This window comes from Antennarius striatus, chromosome 3 (genome assembly GCF_040054535.1).
Source record: "Antennarius striatus isolate MH-2024 chromosome 3, ASM4005453v1, whole genome shotgun sequence".
NCBI classification, from domain to species: domain Eukaryota; kingdom Metazoa; phylum Chordata; class Actinopteri; order Lophiiformes; family Antennariidae; genus Antennarius; species Antennarius striatus.
Window position 1 is genome coordinate 16,152,711 of NC_090778.1, and position 18,178 is coordinate 16,170,888.

The 18,178-nt window shown below is 41.3% G+C and overlaps 1 protein-coding gene across 2 annotated transcripts in view; it reads right to left on the reverse strand.

The window, feature by feature from the left end:
• kcnip3b (Kv channel interacting protein 3b, calsenilin) overlaps positions 1–18,178 on the reverse strand; it is a 67,523-nt gene that overhangs the window by 38,401 nt on the left and 10,944 nt on the right. Inside the window, exon 2 of one of the 2 annotated variants that reach the window (XM_068311860.1) lies at positions 5,805–5,979. In XM_068311860.1, coding sequence (XP_068167961.1) covers positions 5,805–5,979 — 175 coding nt within the window. Of the gene's footprint in view, positions 1–5,804; positions 5,980–18,178 lie in introns of those variants that run through there. The other variant, XM_068311861.1, reaches the window with a different exon arrangement.

Genomic DNA, 18,178 nt, shown 5'->3' on the forward strand with positions numbered 1-18,178 from the left:
ACATCCCAACTGTGGAGCATACCCACTAACAACGTTGAACATCACACCTTCTATTTCTAGCTTCAGACTCATCACTCTATCTGACACTCTTTTTACCTCCAGGACATTCCTAACAAACTCCCCCTTCAAGATAACTCCTACTCCATTTCTCTTCCCATCTACACCAAGATAGAACAAATTGAACCCTGCTCCTAAACTTCTAACCTTGCTACCTTTCCACCTGGTCTCCTGGACACACAGTATGTCTACCTTCCTCCTCTGCATCATGTCAACCAACTCTCTACCTTTTCCTGTCATAGTCCCAACATTCAACGTCCCTACTCTCAGTCCTATACTCTTGGTGTTCCTCATCTCTCTCTTCCTACGAACACTTTCCTCCTCTCCTTCTTCGACCAACAGTAGTTCAATTTCCACTGGCACCCTGTAGGTGAACAGCACCAATGGAGATCGTTGTTAACCCGGGCCTCGGCTGATCCGGTATGGAAGTCATAGGTTTGATTTGCATGTTTGATTGGGTTGCCCTTCGTGACACAACCCTCTGTATTTATCCTGGCTTGGGACCGGCACAATAAGACACTGGCTTGTGTCCTCTTGCGGCTACATTCATGAAACCATACTGCTGCTCACAAATGCTCACTTCTACCCTTAGTCTAGCTTCAAGTACTCTTTCCCATGGTTTCACTCTTAGATCCTGTTGTATAAATAACCTAATTAATTTCCCTGATGGAACCTCCTGAAGTGATGAATAAAGTCCTACTCTACTCTAACCTGTTATGTGGTATGAATGAGCTCTTCACAAAATCACACTATGTACTGTATTGTGACACTACATACTGTAAATAGTGTACAAAGTGTGTATTTTCTGGAAAATGTATTCAGGCAATCCTGTAGGAGAGAAAAAGTAATTACTGTATGTTGCTAAACTAGAATACAGACAGATCACAGCTGGAAAAAGTCGTTACCACAGGTAACTGAGCAAACTGAACAAAAACAAAAGAAAAAAAAAGGAAAAAAGGCAAATAAAAGAAACCACTAATGCAAACCTTTAAGACTTCTGCAAAACACCCACAAACGTTCTCAGCAGTTTTTGAGTAAATATAGACTGATTTTTCACCGTCAACTACATACAGATGTATAAACGGACTCCATATCACCTTTTTTGGTTGGAACATAAATTCAAAATAAATTACAAATAAATTTGGAATATATTTCCGCGCCCGGAGTGTCCCCTGCCTCATGCCCCCAGTCGGCTGGGATAGACTCCAGCACCCTGCTCTGCCTGAATAATATGCTACAACACCTCTGGTCTAACTGCTGGTTATTGAATCATTTGCTTGTCTAACCTGTAATTTCATATGTTCTGTTAAATGCTGCTTTGTTTCCATGCTTTTCCATGCTTTGTTTCCATATTTAAGAAAAGACCTCCCAGGCTAACTGCTGGGTGTTCAACTTTCTTCATTGGGTCACATTTTTAAAAGAAAAAGGTCAAATACATTTGGACTGATATCAATTTGTTCATGAGAACAAATACACGTAACAAACAAGTGATTGTTTGTTGACAACAAAATAACTGGAAACAGAAAAATAAAAAATGCACTATGAAGCAACCAGTCAAGGAAAAGACCCTACACAAAGTCTGTTGATGGCAATAAAATAAGGCAGTATGATTCATCAGGATGTCAGGTTTTGTTTTGTTTTTGTTATTTTGTTTGGATCTGCTTTGTCCAAAGAACATCACTCAAGATCATTCTGGACAACCTTCATTTCTGTCTGGAAGAGTCAAGCTAAAGGCCGACTCACAGCACCAAAAACGTGTTTGAGGATTTCAAGTTAAGTTTTTGAACCCATAGAGAAAACATGAACAGCCTAAAATAGTTTTAACAAAGAATAATATCCTCTCAGTCCACTAGAGGTCACTACAACACACAACACACATAAATAACCACTACGAGAGAAGAGTGAGGATGAGAGACATGAGACACCAGATTCCATGATTGTCAGTGAGTTTAGTCAACTTCAAATCGATAGGTGGATACTGTGTTGTTTGTCCCTTTGTCAATATATATCAGATACAAATGATCGATTGGGGTCAACTAACACGTAGTTAAAACAAGCAACACGATATAACATGAAGATATGAGCTTTTCTGTTACTCTGTATTCTCACATATTCATGACCAAAGGGTGAAGATGGCATTAATGTGTGTGTGTTTCTTAATATTAGCACGTAAACTACCAGATCATCAAACTGTGAGGTTCCAGGTGTCCAAACACACTGCACAAAGTGTGTGTGTGTGTGTGTGTGTGTGTGTGTGTGTGTGTGTGTGTGTGTGTGTGTGTGTGTGCTGTGTTGAACAAGTAGCATGAGGGATTTTTTTTCACATTGTATTGACATGAACTGTGTTCTTTGAAGTCAATAAACAACACCCCAAACATTTAAATGTGCTGCGTGACTTATCCTGTTTAGTTTTCTAGAAGAGAGCAGAAATGAGAACTACATTAGTCATTAGGGGAGAGATGGCAGCTCTTTCTGGCTTTCCCCACTCCTGCTATCTTTGCCTCTGCCCTTCACTTACTTGATATCCTCCAATTCAAACCAAACTCAGTCTCTGCTGCATGAGATAATCCTCTTTTCATAAGAGTCTTTCAAAGCCAGCCATAGCTGTGTAATTAAAGCAGGGAATTCTTAAAAGGCTCATTTTCTCTGCCGTTAACCTGGTTATTGTTTTAGTTCTGTCAGTCCTCTTCATCTCCCTGTCTTCTTCCTACATCCATCCATGCTGTATTGAAGGCAAAATTAGGTTTCAGTCATGGGTCAATGGAGACCTGGTCCCCTACTTAATTAAGACACCCATTATGTACGATATGAGGAAAAGAGGCTAAACACAGCTAGAGGCAAAAGACCACTGTTCTTTTTTCTGTCTCCTGAGACATCCTCACCTATCTGTATGAACTACAGAAGAATCTGGGACAAAGCAAACAACAAAGAATAACAGACAGGGACTGATGATCATTGTTTAGAATACAGGAAGTGAAGATGAGTGTGTATGAACAGGGAGCTGAAGAACAGAGGAGACCGCTGACTTCTGAATCAGCTGCTGGTCGTGAGATGATGCAAAGCGGTTGAAGAGATTCAGGAAGAGGACCAAAGATATACGTACATCTAATCAATGATTAGATGATGGACAAAGTGACACAGAAAACAAAAATTAGTAGCATTAATGAACAGTAATGCAAGTTAAAACCATAATCTGGACTAGGTGACACTAAAAACATAATCCCACAAAAGAAATAAAAAGTAGTTTGATTAAAAAAAGCAAAAACAAGTGGGGAGCCACTCTCCTACTTGTAGATTTTGTAAGAGTGCATGTTAAATTCTCCAAACGGCTTCATCCAGTACTGACTGTGTTACAGGGCTGATAAGTGGTAAGGTATTATTGAACCATGCTTGTTGCTGAATGGCAGGCTAAGATAAAGCTCAGTAGTTTTCTGATTAATGATGGGATTGGAAAAGGAGAAATGATAGGACACTATTTATTTTGTGTGTGTGTGTGTGTGTGTGTTGTAAATAAGTGCAAGCTGGTCTACCTCAAAACTGGAATTTGGCCACTTGTAGCAGTTGTGTTGACCAGTCGTACGAACACTTTGTCACATATAACATTAAACAATATACTGTACTACATTATATACAAAAGCAGTAAATTAACCTCGTATCTGTTTAAATGAAGTTCTATAAAAGTCTAAATGAGACAGAATCCCTTTAACCTGTAATGAAGCCAGTGAAGCGGCGCATCAGCTTGGTGATCTCATTTTCACACTGCTTTGCATGAATTCATCGTCTAATTTTTTTTTATAACCTGAACCCCAAGCAGCAAAGGGAAGCTTTAAAAAATGTAATAAATTAAAGAAAAATAATCAGGAAAGTCTTCACCAAAAAGTTTAAAGGAAAGAGAAACTATGCTATACGTTCTGACACAAAGTGGGAACAATTTAACCAAAAACCTGGTAGGAGCAAATTCTTATCTGATGTTTCCAGTTTTCTTTTGGCGAATGTTCTAATGCTTTAAAACCTGTCCCCGTTTTCCTACAGTTGAATTTCATTCCCTCCTCCTCCTCCGGTTCTTTTCTCTCCTCCAGCCTTGTCGCCTCAGTGGAGGTGAAATAAATCACATGATGTTCGGTCCATCTAAATGCTCTGGCTGCTGTTTCATATGACCGACTTTGACATGCAAACAACTAAATCTGTTCCTGCTTTTCTTGACATCACTCCATGGTCACCACATCATGCTCACCTTCTGAAACTCGTCATTTCCTGTCTGACAAACCATTGCCAAACGGAAAGTTTGAAAAGTTTAGTGAAGAACCCAAATCTCTGCTCAGGTTCCCCCTTGTCTGGCTTAAGTAATATTACAATATTAAAATATTCCCATCACGGTATCTTTTATTTTAGTGTGGGCGTTACTTTTAATTCAGGACAATGCTGAGTGTTTGACATCTTCTAACTTTGGAGACTGGAATAAATTGTTATCATGTTATTGGTTACCATTATTCATAACAAATCCCAATGAACATTTGGCTTCAGTTTCCCACAAATTTTTTTTTATCTATATTGGAACTTTGGGAATATAACCACCACCTTCAAAAGGCTCCACTCTGACATTGATGTAATTCAAAGAAGAAATTCAGAAAACTTTTTTCTCCTTAAAATCACGTACTGTATATACAGGAAGTGTCTTGAGGAAACGCCTTTGATCATGAACTGGAAACTTTCTGTGGTCATTTCAGTCCCCTTATCCTCCCTTTTGTTAACAATATTAACATCCTCTGTAGCTTTCCTTAGAGCCTCAGCTTTAGTGTCCAGCAGTCGTTCAAACAGAGAGGTTCTTCTGCTGATTCTTGCTATAGCTGTTTCTACATTTCCATGTCTAACTAAACCACAGGAACTGCTTCAACACCACTGCCCAACCCCTGCAAATCTCCATCTCTGTGCTGCTATTTTTAGCTGCTGGTCATTACCGAGGTGAAGGTTTGCTCACCAACAACCACCAAACCTCTCTTCCCTTGACATTGCTATCACATCCTTGCTTTCCTTCTCTGTCAGTCTTTTCTCTGTGCCTGCTTAACCGAAATCAAAGATGCAAGCAGAAACCAGATGGATCCTCAGAATCTGTAAAGCACTGAATGTGTGTGTTAATGGGACTCAACCAAATTTAAGAAGCTAATTAGCTTCCTAATCCCACAACCACTTGATCACTAAATGAAACTGGGATCTATCCCTTGCACAGGTCGCGGGGAGCTGGAGCCTATCCCAGCTGGCTTAAGGTGTGAGAAACTCCAGGTGCAACGCCAGTGCACCGTGGAGCCACACACACAGACACACACACATTCTTTTAGTCAATTTGGGACCGGCCAATTACACTGAAGTGCATGTTCTTGGAAGTGGGAGGAAGCCGGAGAACCTGGAGAGAACCCACGCAGACATGGGGAGAACATGCAAACTCCACACAGCGGGACTCGAACCCGTAACCGCCTTGTTGAGGAGCGACAGCGCTACCCACTGCACCACCATGCCGCCTCACCTAAACTCATACAAAAAGAAGACGTACAGGATGGTTCAGGTGTGTTTGAGGGCTGTGATGGATGTGTCGATGCAGATGGTGGATGGGCTGGTGTTGTAGAGACATCTGATGAACGAGTGTGTGTGTGAGTCTACACCCCAGACCCCAGGAAGTAGGCTGAGGTCCAGCCAGTCAATCTCCTGATCGATTCAAACCCAGTTACACACACACACACACACACACGCACCTTTGTCCTGTGGCTGTGTGCTGGCGATGATCCATTTGACCAAGCAGCATTTCATCAGGGCTTTCCGAGAAAACCGTGGCTTCTGCCACTTCCCAGAATCCTTCACTCTGCCCGGTGCAGGTTCCACACCATTGGCATCTCCCAGCAGGCTGCCATCGACCACCTTGCCATCTGCCTGGAAGGGGGGAAAGGAGGGAGAGAAGGTGTGAGAGATTTGGGTTAATGCAGAATTTGAACAAACTTAAATTCTAAAAGCGATGCAAATTTGATGATTGGAAGGTTTTCAGGAAAATTTCAGAGAGACTAAAATAACTGTTCAGTCAGCCAATTTCATGGATTTTATGAATACTTTTATTTATAGAAGTTCAGATAGATAACTTATAGTAAAAGACTGAGTCAGTGTTAGTTATTAAGAGGAGAATCAATAGAGTCTGAGATGGATGGTCAGGAGTTTTTCTGAATAAAATGTTCAACATAAGTCCTTGACAAAAGGTGTGTGAACATCAGAGTGGAGGTGGATGTACTTCAATACTTCAGAGTCAGCACACCTTGATAGAATCTTTTACCATGCAAGGACATCTGATGAGACTCCTTTATATTCAGCAGGTATCTTCTTAAATCAGTGGAGGTAAACTTGACATCGACATTTTATGCTGTAATATATTTTTAGAGTTCTTCACATCTTACCATCATTAGTTTTTTTTGGACAAATGCTATTCTGATCTTTGGTGATTTGAGTTAGCAAAATTGTCTTCTCAAAATTTCTCAAGAAGATTAAAAGACGCTCCTCGGTGCACCGGCGTCGTGCACAGAGTGTCCCCCGTCTGCTGGGATAGCCCTGAGCAACCCCTGTGAAGTGGATAAGATGATGAACGAATGAATGAATGGCTCTTGCTGGGCCACATGCAAAACACACACACACACACACACACACACACACACACAAATAAGTGTGTGGAGAAAGATGAAAGAAGTGAACACAGAACAAACAAGATCTGTTGACTGTGGGGATGACAGGAAAGCAAAGAATCACAGAGAGGAAGAAAGGGAGGAGACGGGAGGAGGGAGAACACACACACACACACACACACACACACACACACACACACACACACAGGATTTTTAATGGCTATTTGATCCCAGGGGAGTCTGACCCTGCAAATCTTTACTTAAAGGTAGGTAGAGAGAATGACGGGGGGAAAACCGAGAGGGAAAAATATGAGTTTAGCTCCTGTTCCTAGAAGAAGTGAAGTCAATTAGCATAATGAATGCTGGCCTATCTGAGAAGAGGAGCTGAGGACGGCCAGAGGACTGAGGGTGGGGAGGATGGGAGAGATAGAGACGGTGAAGATATGAAAGCACTTTCCTGAGGAATACATTTGCGAGGCTATTTCTGTGCATCTTCCACATGAGAGACGGATTTAAAAAAAGAGCTAAAGATGAAAGAGGGGAATGCCGGGTATGGTTGAAGATATCTTCATGGAGAAGAGTGCACATTTGCACACACACAAACTCATCTGTCTTGTAATGAAACTCCTACATCTCTGACCATGTTTTCTTATCCACAAGTCGACCGCAGCACAGCAGTGAGAAGGAATGTGACAAGATGTGAGGAGATCAGGAGTGATTTGGTTGTTTGGAGGAAATTAGGAGAAGGAATTGTTTTGATTGTGGCTTTTGGTGGAAATCACAAATTGGAAAGGAGAGCCTGTCAGACAAACAGATTCAGACAGACGCCACGTAAACAACGCTGCAGTTATTGTTTATTCACGGAACACTGAACATGCAGGCACAATCATGAAGCAGGCACACGCACACGCATGCACACACACACACACACACACACACACACACTATAAGGCATAACTTACATCTATGATGCTTAAAGCAAACACAGAAGCGATACAGTGCACATCAATTGTTAAATATCACACGCTATGTTGTTGGTCCAGTGGATGTTGGTTTACACGAATCGTTAACTGTGTCCTCATTACAGGAGGTTTCTCACTGTTTCACCACCGGAAGAGAAAGAAGAAGAGCTTCTGGACGGCTATAATAAAAAATATTCTGTGCGCTGCACAGAAAAGACTGAGCAGCAGGATATTTGCAGAGAGTAACTAGAAACTGATGTGAACTGGACTGACCACAAACTGGGAGATACTGACAAACATAGCAACCCACGGACAACACATCCTCTACCTGGTAATTTAGAGAGAGGTTTGCGCTCAGCGTCTGTGGACTTTACTTTTTGTAACTGACCAGACTTTTCTTTTGCCTCAGGTAGCAAAGGGGTGTCGAGTTATTACAAAATTCCTAGTTAGGTTTAGGAAATAGATCCGTCCATTTCCTGCTACACAACAATCTGTACAAAGACAAAATAATACCATTCTTGATTAAAATAAAACTCAAATTCCAAGAATTCAACAAACTTGGTCTCAACCTAAATTCAGCCTTGATCTTGAGAAAAGTGTAAAGGATTAAAAAAAAGTGACTAAATAAACAGACATGAGAATGTGAAAAAACACAATACTCAAAATGAGATGAAACCATTTGTCCAACACTGATGGAGTATTCAGTGTTAAATTTTTTTTTAAAAATACAAAAATGAATAAAAAAAACTGTGGGATAAAAATGTGCTGACTGTGGGTCTGTTACCAGTTGTTGAGCATTTATATCATTATAGATAGATACTTTAATAATCCCGGAGGAAATTGTACATATCCACTGCTCAGGTAGTACATAGTGAATAAATACTACAAAAACACCAGGAGAAAAAGAAACTGACATCACAGGACATACAAGACATACACTACACTGACAGACACATGCAGCATTAACAGGACTTATATACTAAACTATAAAATACAAACACTATAAAATTAAATCCATATTCAACCCCGTGCTGACCTCGCCACCTCCCCCCCGCTCCTCCTGAGAGAGTCATTGTACCCCCTGATGGCACGGGGCACGAAGGAGGACCTCAGCCTCTCTGTGGAGGTGCTGTGTGACAGCAGTCTGCCGCTGAAGGTGCTCCTCTGCTGGGAGAAGGTGGTGTGTAGGGGGTGGCTGGTGTTGTTCATGATGGCCTTAATTTTAGACATGGTCCTGCTCTCCAGAAGCATATCCACAGAGTCCAGGCTCAGCCCGACCACTGAACCCGCTCTGCGGATGAGTCTGTTCAGACGGTCCATATCTCTTTTCCTGGCCCCCCCACCCCAACACACAATGGCGTATGACAGCACACTGGACACTACGGACTGATAGAACATGAGAAGGAGCTTAGGACAGATGTTGAAGGAGGCCAGCCTCCTCAGGAAGTACATCCTGCTCTGCCCCTTCTTGTACACACAGTCCCAGTTGAGTGACCAGTCCAGTCTGCTGTCTTGCTGCAGTCCCAGGTACTTATAGTTTTCCACCACCTCCACCTCACTGCCCTCGATGATCACTGGCTGTGGAGAAGGGGGTGCCCGCCAGATATCCAGCACCATCTCCTTCGTCTTGGAGACGTTGAGCTGGAGCTGGTTCTGTTGGCACCACTCCACGAAGTCAACCACCAATGCCCTGTACCCCCCTCATCACCCTCCCAGACACATGCCACTATCGCAGTGTCATCGGAGTACTTCTGTGTGTGGCATGTATCCAAGTTGTGCTTGAAATCCGATTTGTTGGGGGTGAAGAGAATGGGGGAGAGCACGGTCCCCTGTGGCGCCCCCGTGCTGCCGGTCACCATAGAAGACAAACAGTCCCCCATACGGAGGTACTGGGGTCTGTCCGTTAGGTAGTCCGTAATCCAGCTCACGAGGTAGGGGTCCACAGCCATGGAGGTCAGTTTATCCTGCAGGAGCTGGGGCTGGATGGTGTTGAAGGCACTTGAAAAGTCAAAGAAGAGCACTCTGACGGCACAGCCCCCGGCGTCCAGGTAGGAGAGCACACGGTGGAGTAGGTACAAGACAGTGTCGTCAACCCCAACCTTGGCCTGATAGGTTAACTGGGGAGGGTCCATAGCACCCTGCACCTGTGGAAGCATGAGCTCCAGGACCAGTCGCTCTAGGGTCTTCATTACGTGGGAGGTAAGAGCGACCGGTCGGTGGTCGTTGAGCTCAGTAGGGCGTCCTTTCTTGGGTACAGGGACGATGCAGGAGGTCTTCCACAGTGACAGGACCCTCCCCAGCAGCAGACTGAGGTTGAATAATATTGAACAATATTGATTTAACATTTTCATTGATTGATATCACTGATTTTTTTTTTTAAATTTAATTTTATATACTGGTTTGATCCCCGAAGGGAAATTAAGAACCTGCTAGATTGAACCTGAATCAGGTTAGAACCTGCTAACCTGAAGATTTACCTGCTACTTTTCATCATTAAAGTGTAAACCATGTGCTATCATATTTTTTCTTCTGGATTTTTAGTTACATTTTAAAATTTGCTTAGCTATAACCCCCATTCCTGACAAATTGCACCCTGGTTATGGGTAATCAGCAATGTAAATTTGAAAGGGATGGAAAAGACAAAGTGGGTAGTGAAGGTGTGATGGAAAGGGAAAAGACAGAAGGTGAGACTCGCTGGGATTTTCTATTTATCCATTCTTTGTACATTAAACATTAAACTGCAGTCATCACTCTTCTGTTCTGCTTTAACTCAGCCAGAATAGATTCAGTTGATCTCCATTTGATGGGTCACAGGAGTTAATAAAATCACATTGTGGTAGATAAAAAGAAAGGTGAGTATAGGTCATCATAATTTTTTTTTTGTATCTTCTAGTAGAAAAAATAAAAATGTCAGTTTCTTTCTCATAGCATGATGGATTTGCTGTTGCCAACTCTTCCTGTGTGATAGTTCTTCATTTAAATTGGACATTTTCACATAACATCAATACATTAAGACAAAGTTATTCTATGTTTTTAAATTCAGATTTTTAAGAAAATGAGTAAAAAATACATTTTAGAAATAAAACAAACGTTGACCTTCAGAGAACTTTTAAAGCCAGTAATTGCCTTTCACTATTAGCTAAAATTATACATTAATTTTTTATCCATCGTCCTATGACTAATCAAGAAAAAAAGACAGAATAAATGGTAAGATATTTGCTGATAAGATAACTTACTGGAAACACATTTTTGATGGATTTTTTACTGCATCCTAGCCTTATAATATTAGAACTTCTTTACAACTTCTTTGCTGGGAGAGATTCAAAGAATGAACCATACTAGATGTAATACATTTACCACAAATGTTAAAAGATGTCATAAATTAGTCATCTCCTATCCAGCTGCACACAAGAGGTGGTCTGTGACACACAAATTAATGAAAACAACCGGGCAAACACATACCCACAACACCCTGATAGGTGAACTTTCATAGCAGTGGCATTAAAGCAGAGACAGTTTATAAATACACTACACCCAAACGCACAGGCTCTCTACATGTGTCAAATGTGAAACAGCCCCCTACATATCCATGCTGCAAAGCACTGAGCACGTAAACAGTAGCAGAAGAAAACCCTTAGAAGTGGCAACCCAGTCATCCCAGGTTCACTTCAGGGCAGAGTGGGTCCCCTGCTAATTACAGACTGGTGGGCGTCGGTGGAAAGTCACTTATACACAATTTGGAGAGTGTTTTCAAAAACACAAGCAGTGGGGAATCGGCTCTAACACACACTAGGAGTTAGATAAGAGTGAAGGTGAGCATTAGCATCCCTAACATGTCATTTATTCCATACTGAAAATGCAAACAAACATGCAATCAAAGCAGATAACAGGGTTACTCAGGTTTGCCGTAATGATTTTTTTTTTGCCTGTCATTAAGTTAATGTTACCCTGGTCTTTTAGCAAAAACTCATCTGATATATACATTATGTCATTAGCCATCATGTTTATTTCTGACATATGCGGAAATTAAAGAATCTTTTTTTTTTTTTTTTGCAATAAACGTTAATCATTAGCATTTAAATTTAAGGAGATTCCCACACACAGCAATGAGCAAACATTAATTCCAAGGAGCATCCATTAGCAAAGATTATTTTTGTGTGGTTAAAAGGCACATGTTGGTAAGATTTTGACTCAAACTTTTCCCTCATTGGATTTAGCAGAAGTTTACACTCAAGCAAACATTAATAATGTTTGACAAGCACATCAGTCAACCACCAACCTACATCTAGATTTTAACTACAACAGTATGCTGTTAAGAAACCTTTATCCTATCCATCCTTGTGAACAAGAGTGCTTTTTTTTAGGACGTTCCTTTCATAGGAGTTCACCGGCTGCTTTCACCTGGTTACTGTTTAATAATGTAGGATTCCAAACAGGACTTTTTGGAACACTCCAGAATCTTTCTGGCCTTTGGTTGCCATTATTCCTGCTGGTTTATAACATTCTGTTGAAAACATTAAGGATAATCATATTTCCAAGATAATTTATGAGGTTTATGACATTAAAATTAAATATATCGTCAAAACGTAAAAGCAAATCATCAAAGTCTGTACTATTTCTGTTTTACAGGGCATTGGAACTTTTTTTTAGAACTGAGGTTGGAACTAATGACCGGCCGAACAGTGATGTGTTTGCTTACATATTTCTTTGCTATGATCAGCTGCTGGAGATGCAGTGGGTGTCTGGGACCTGTTGCATTATTGGCTGCATGATTACAGCGATTAGAATCTATTTTTGAACCCACAGTTCTAATTCCAACCAGGAAATCTGCGGTTGCCAGCTCGAAATGAGAATCAACTTTTGTCTGTTGCTGCATGAAATGAATAACACATTGATTGAACAATAACCAAACAATTTAGTTGATAAATCTGGTAGCAATGGTAGTTAAATTTGGTAGCAATAGAAAATGAATGCAAGGTTAGTTACAGCAGTTATCTACATTTCAGGACCAACTGCTTCACATGCTTGAAACAAAAAATTTATTTCTATCTTCCAATTATTCTCTCACAATTCTTACCTGAACACAAGCATAAATGTCTTTGAAAAACAACAGCCACTTCCCTTCATATTAATATTAATATTATTTGTCATCACCCTCCAGCTCAGCACCGATCTATCCTATGTCCCTCCAGCTCCTCAGCGCTTCATTCCTCTCACTTCATTTCACTGTCAATCTCGCACACACACGCACACAAACACACACACACACACACACGCACACACACACACACACATACACCACACCTTGCTCTGCTCTCCCACTGGTACAACACCTGTCACCAGCACAGCCGTCCAGGTGAAGTAGAAGTATCTCCTGGGTACAAACATATGGGAGGTAGTGTGTGTTTTCATGCGACTATAATTCCACGTGTTCTCATGTGAGGCAAGCAGGAGTGAGCAGAAGAATGGTCAGACCGTTCTTCTGCTGCATATATTGTATGTTCTCAAAATTTTTACAACTGTGTTAAAAACCTGAGAAAGACATACTTCTAGTCAAGGTAAAAATGAATTTGGTTGTCTGCTGCCAGCCTCTCAGAGAGCATGAAAAAGGAAATCTGTAACTAAACATAATAAGACTGAAACCTGAAAATATTCCCACATCAGGCGGATTTTAAGAAACAACTTCCAGGAGCCCACATATAGACATCTTTTATTTTCATTGAGAGAGTCTCAATGTTTGGTTTCTGTGCTCGCAGAAACCAAACAGTGCATTTGGTAAAACGCTTCAACCCTTTAAATTCTAGCTGGGATTTTCTGCACAGAGAGCGAAATCCTGCATCCGAGTGAGGAAGTTTCAGATATCTTCCATGCAGGAACAAAACAACAGAACAGCACTCATCCCTGACACTTAGCTGCTGCTGTTAGTAACTGGTTTCAACAAGTCACAATGAGGAAATGTGTTGCAGACAGTTGGAATAAAGTGAAACACAAAGTTACAAAGTGATTGGCAGCACAAGGAGGAAAAGTTGGTACGCTTTATCAAATTTATGACAGAAAACTTGAAAGATGTGTGTTTATCTGGCTTTAACTACAGGACAGTACATTCTATGGATTATGACATAATTCAGAACACATCTACTTCCCATGATTAAGTTTTATCCCTTTCTTTTTGAACATCTTGTGTGGGTCTTAACTGCAAATTGATACTCCATTGCTGGTATTGTGTTATGGCTGATGCTCAAGTCCTTTGAAATTACAGAAAAAGATTTTAAAAAACCAAATCTGAAAAGTGGATGTTTGCAGAGAGATTCTTTCACCGTTGTAATTTAATTTCTTTAGTACTGCAGGTTCAGCATCATTAATGCTTTTATTGCTATGAAGGCAGAATGTGGAAGTCAAGTTCTTTGAAAAAATGAACTCACAAACCTCCACCTCCACCACAGAGGTTCTGCTGCTGAAGCAATATTAACAGTAAATATTTATAATTATGTACACTCAAATGCCATATTTATCATACATTATTGAATAAAACAAAAATCCATAAAGACAGCCACACAGATGGTTGTCTGGTATGACAGTCAGACTGATGAACTACTGAATACCTGCCATCTTTTACAGCCAGCAGAAGTGTAACCTGCGAGTAACACTCCACACTGGTGAGACTTCATGATGACTCTGTAGGGTTTGGTTGTAGACACAGTAGGTTTTTGTATGAAGAGCGCTGCACCCTGAGGTGCTGATGGGAGCTGATGGTCGAGAGGCAATGCTATTTGTGTGCTTGAATGCTTCAGCATCTTACGATGGCTGTCAGTGTGAATCAGTGTGTCTGTGGGAGGATGGCTCATCCATATGAACTCTGTGTGTGTGTGTGTGCGTGTGTGTGTGTGTGCGTGTGTGTGTGTGTGTGTGTGTGTGTGTGTGTGTGTGTGTGTGACTGAGAGAGCCTATAATATTGATATGTTGTATTGTTTCGAGCCCTCACACAGAAAGAATTAATACTCCAGAGGGACTCAGCAAAAAAGGAGACATGGTTCAGTTATCAGCATCTCCTCCACTGTGTGTGACACACACACACACACACACACACACACACACACACACACACACACACACACACACACACACACACACAGTCAATACCAAACACACCAGATCCTGTCAGTCATCTCTGTACAGGCCAATAAATAAACAGATAATGCCGATATTGTGTATGAACAGCAGAACAGGAATTGATTGCCAACTGATGTTTTAGAGCACAATCTTTTCACTTTGCTGCATATTTCCCTCTCTAGGCTGATAATATTGTGTGCCTAGGCGAATTAGTGTGCGTCTCTTTATGCACACTGACTTTCATCATGCTCAACAAAAACAGGATCTTCATTTGGACCAACTTACCATTGCAAAAGCTCATTTACAGATATATATATAACCCCTTTAAAGCCAGAGTAAGACAAAATTGATATTTTGCTAAAAATGTAATTTTAGTCATAAGTGAATGAACACGATTCTCCTGCAGTATTGTGCATAAATGGTCTCCTTGGCGACTGCTGGCGGGGTAGAATCAGAAGTGTGGGGCCCTAACCCTGTTTTCACTTCAAAGGATCCAATGACCAGACCAGTTAAATAATTTAAATATGCCAATCACTCTACCTTGAGAACAAATGGCCCCTCAGACACTATATCAGGCACAGCACAATGCTGTGTGTGTGTGTGTGTGTGTGTGTGTGTGTGTGTGTGTGTGTGTGTGTGTGTGTGTGTGTGTGTGTGTGTGTGTGTGTGTGTGTGTGTGTGTGTGTAGGTGTGTGTATTGCCGCCAGGCTGTCACTTGTCTGTGGAGGCTGACAGTGTGTATCTGTTTTGATTGGCGCTCTGTTGTGTTGGAAACAACATCATCAGACTGGTTCACAGACGACGCTCACTGTTGTTAGAAAAATCCAATTCATTGATTTTGTACATGAAGTTGTATAAAAAAATACTTCAAAACATCCTCTCAGGTTCCAGTGACAGAGCCTGGCAGTGTTTGTCAGAATCTATGATTTAATCACAGCAGGAAGAGCAGCAAAAGCCTCTTGTTAGACTTTCAACATTCTTGGGTAGTAAAGCAGTGCTTGGCCCACATGTAAAACATGACACTTGATGCAGAGGCTGCTGTATTATACACACACACACACACACACACACACACACACACACACACACACACACAAAAGCAAGTTGCAATGAAACTTTTATCACTCATTTCCATCGCTACAAAAACAAATTGACAACAACCAGTCTGAGACTTCAGTGGGTGAATCACATCAAGCCACCAAAACAACATGTGAGTCATTCCATCAGGAGAGATTCTGTTTTGCATAAAATGATCCAACTCAGGACCATAAAAAGAAAGATCAATACTCTGTCAGATCCACCAGCGCTGCCACACTGGAAACTCTGGAGGTACTAGACACCACTTGTACTTGTCCCGTTGGGGGTCGCCAGCATGTTATCCTTCTTCCACTACATGAACACTCATATTTGTTTGGAAAGGTTTTTATGCTGGATGCCCTTCCTTTATGATGGATGCCCTTCCTGCAGGTCCTCAACCTGAATTTATCCAGGTTGAGGACAGGCCTACTGTTGATGCTGGTTTGAGCCCCCATAGGGCTGCAGATACTGGGAATTGAACCCGGGCAGCGTAGCTCTACCATTAAGCTACAGGGGTCGTAGTGGCTCAGTGGTAGAGCAGGTTGTCCAATGATTCAAGATCGGCGGTTCGATTCCCGCTCCCGCCGAATCATTTGTCATTGTTTCCTTGGGCAAGACACTTTTCCCTCCTTGCCTCCAGTTGGGCACTCGCTGGCATGTGAATGTTTGTGATTGTTCAGCTGGTGGTCGGAGGGGCCGTAGGCGCAGATTGGCAGCCTTACCTCCGTCAGTCTGCCCCAGGGCAGCTGTGGCTACACGTAGTTTACCATCACCAGGTATGAATGAGGAGTGAATGAATAATGGATCCAATGTAAAAGCAACTTTGAGTGTCCAGAAAAGTGCTACTGTAAATCTAATCCCTTATTGTTACAACCTCGAGCCGGATGAACTGAGAAATGAACTGAGAAATACACTAATCTTCAGATGGGTCTTCCTCTAGATTCCAGAAACACTTGTGTTTTTCTAGTGATGGCAACTTCACCATGAAAGGGTTTAGCTGGCTCTGACACTCACTGAGCCTGCATGTAAGTCACAACACATTCTGTTTCCAAAAACCAGTAAATTAGACTAAATCAAGTTCACTACTTGGTGTGATTCTATCTTTGTGTCTTATAAATAATAAATACATTGATAGAAATAGCTGAAGCAATAATGTCTGTTTTAATTTGACTTTCTGACATCGCATGTTCTGTGCTGTGACGGCTGCACACAGACACACTGAGACACCGATGCATAAAGGAAGCGCTATGCAGTCATTACTGTACTTTTCTATTGCGTACAAATATCATCAAAAGTCAAAAACACCAGTTAACCATATTATCTAACACCTGGAATAATGAGAGGACACATGCACTACATGGGCTTTTATTTTAAGTTCTGCTTCCACCACCCCAGTCATGCTCCTTTCTTTGCATATGACTGCTTTGTTCTGCTTTGTTGCAGAGAAACACTTCCATCACTGACTGATCCAGAAATAAACTCAAGAATATCTTCGTTTGATCTTGGTACACTGGATCGGTATCCCTTCGCGGTTTATTCTTCCACACTCTGACACAGTGGCAACAGTGAATAGAGGTTTGTGGTCCCTCAAGATATGAGATAAAAAGGAACAAGATCTTACAGTATTTCCATTTTGTAAAATAACTAATTAATGTTGTCTTTGGTCTCAGATCCACCAATACGTAGGATTTCATCACAATTCATGGACGACTGAGATATGTTGTGGGTGAATGAAGAATCAAACGTGAATGATCAAATGAACCCTTAGCTCCCATTGGTGAAGGAATTGATCATGATTTCATGCATAACTGTTCTAGAATGATGGAAAGTTATTCTTATAGCCTTGAAAACGACAGAATGAGAGAACAACTATAAATGATCCTGACCAGTCATTCTGAGCAGAAATGACTCACACACTCAAATATCAGGCACCCCTGTACCTCACAGGGTGATTTATAGTTCAAGCATCTGAATGCCAAACACTAGACAAAGAAAAGCATAGAAAAATAAACCTGTTGACAAAGAGCTCCTGTTGGAGTCAGGTCACCTGCAGACACCACACTGGAGCCCACAACAAAAACATGTTCCCAATGGAAACAATCACTAACGTGCATGCTTCAAATTCACATCCATAGAACAAGAGAGGTGGGTCTTAAGGGGGTCCTATTATGAAAATCAGATTTTTTCAGGTCTCTACATATATATAGTGGTCCTCCCTAACCCGACCAACTTCTAGAATCTGGTAAACAAACGCTTCCTGCATCAACAGATATTTGGAGTTTTAGGAATTCATAGCCCAGACCAAATCAAAATGAT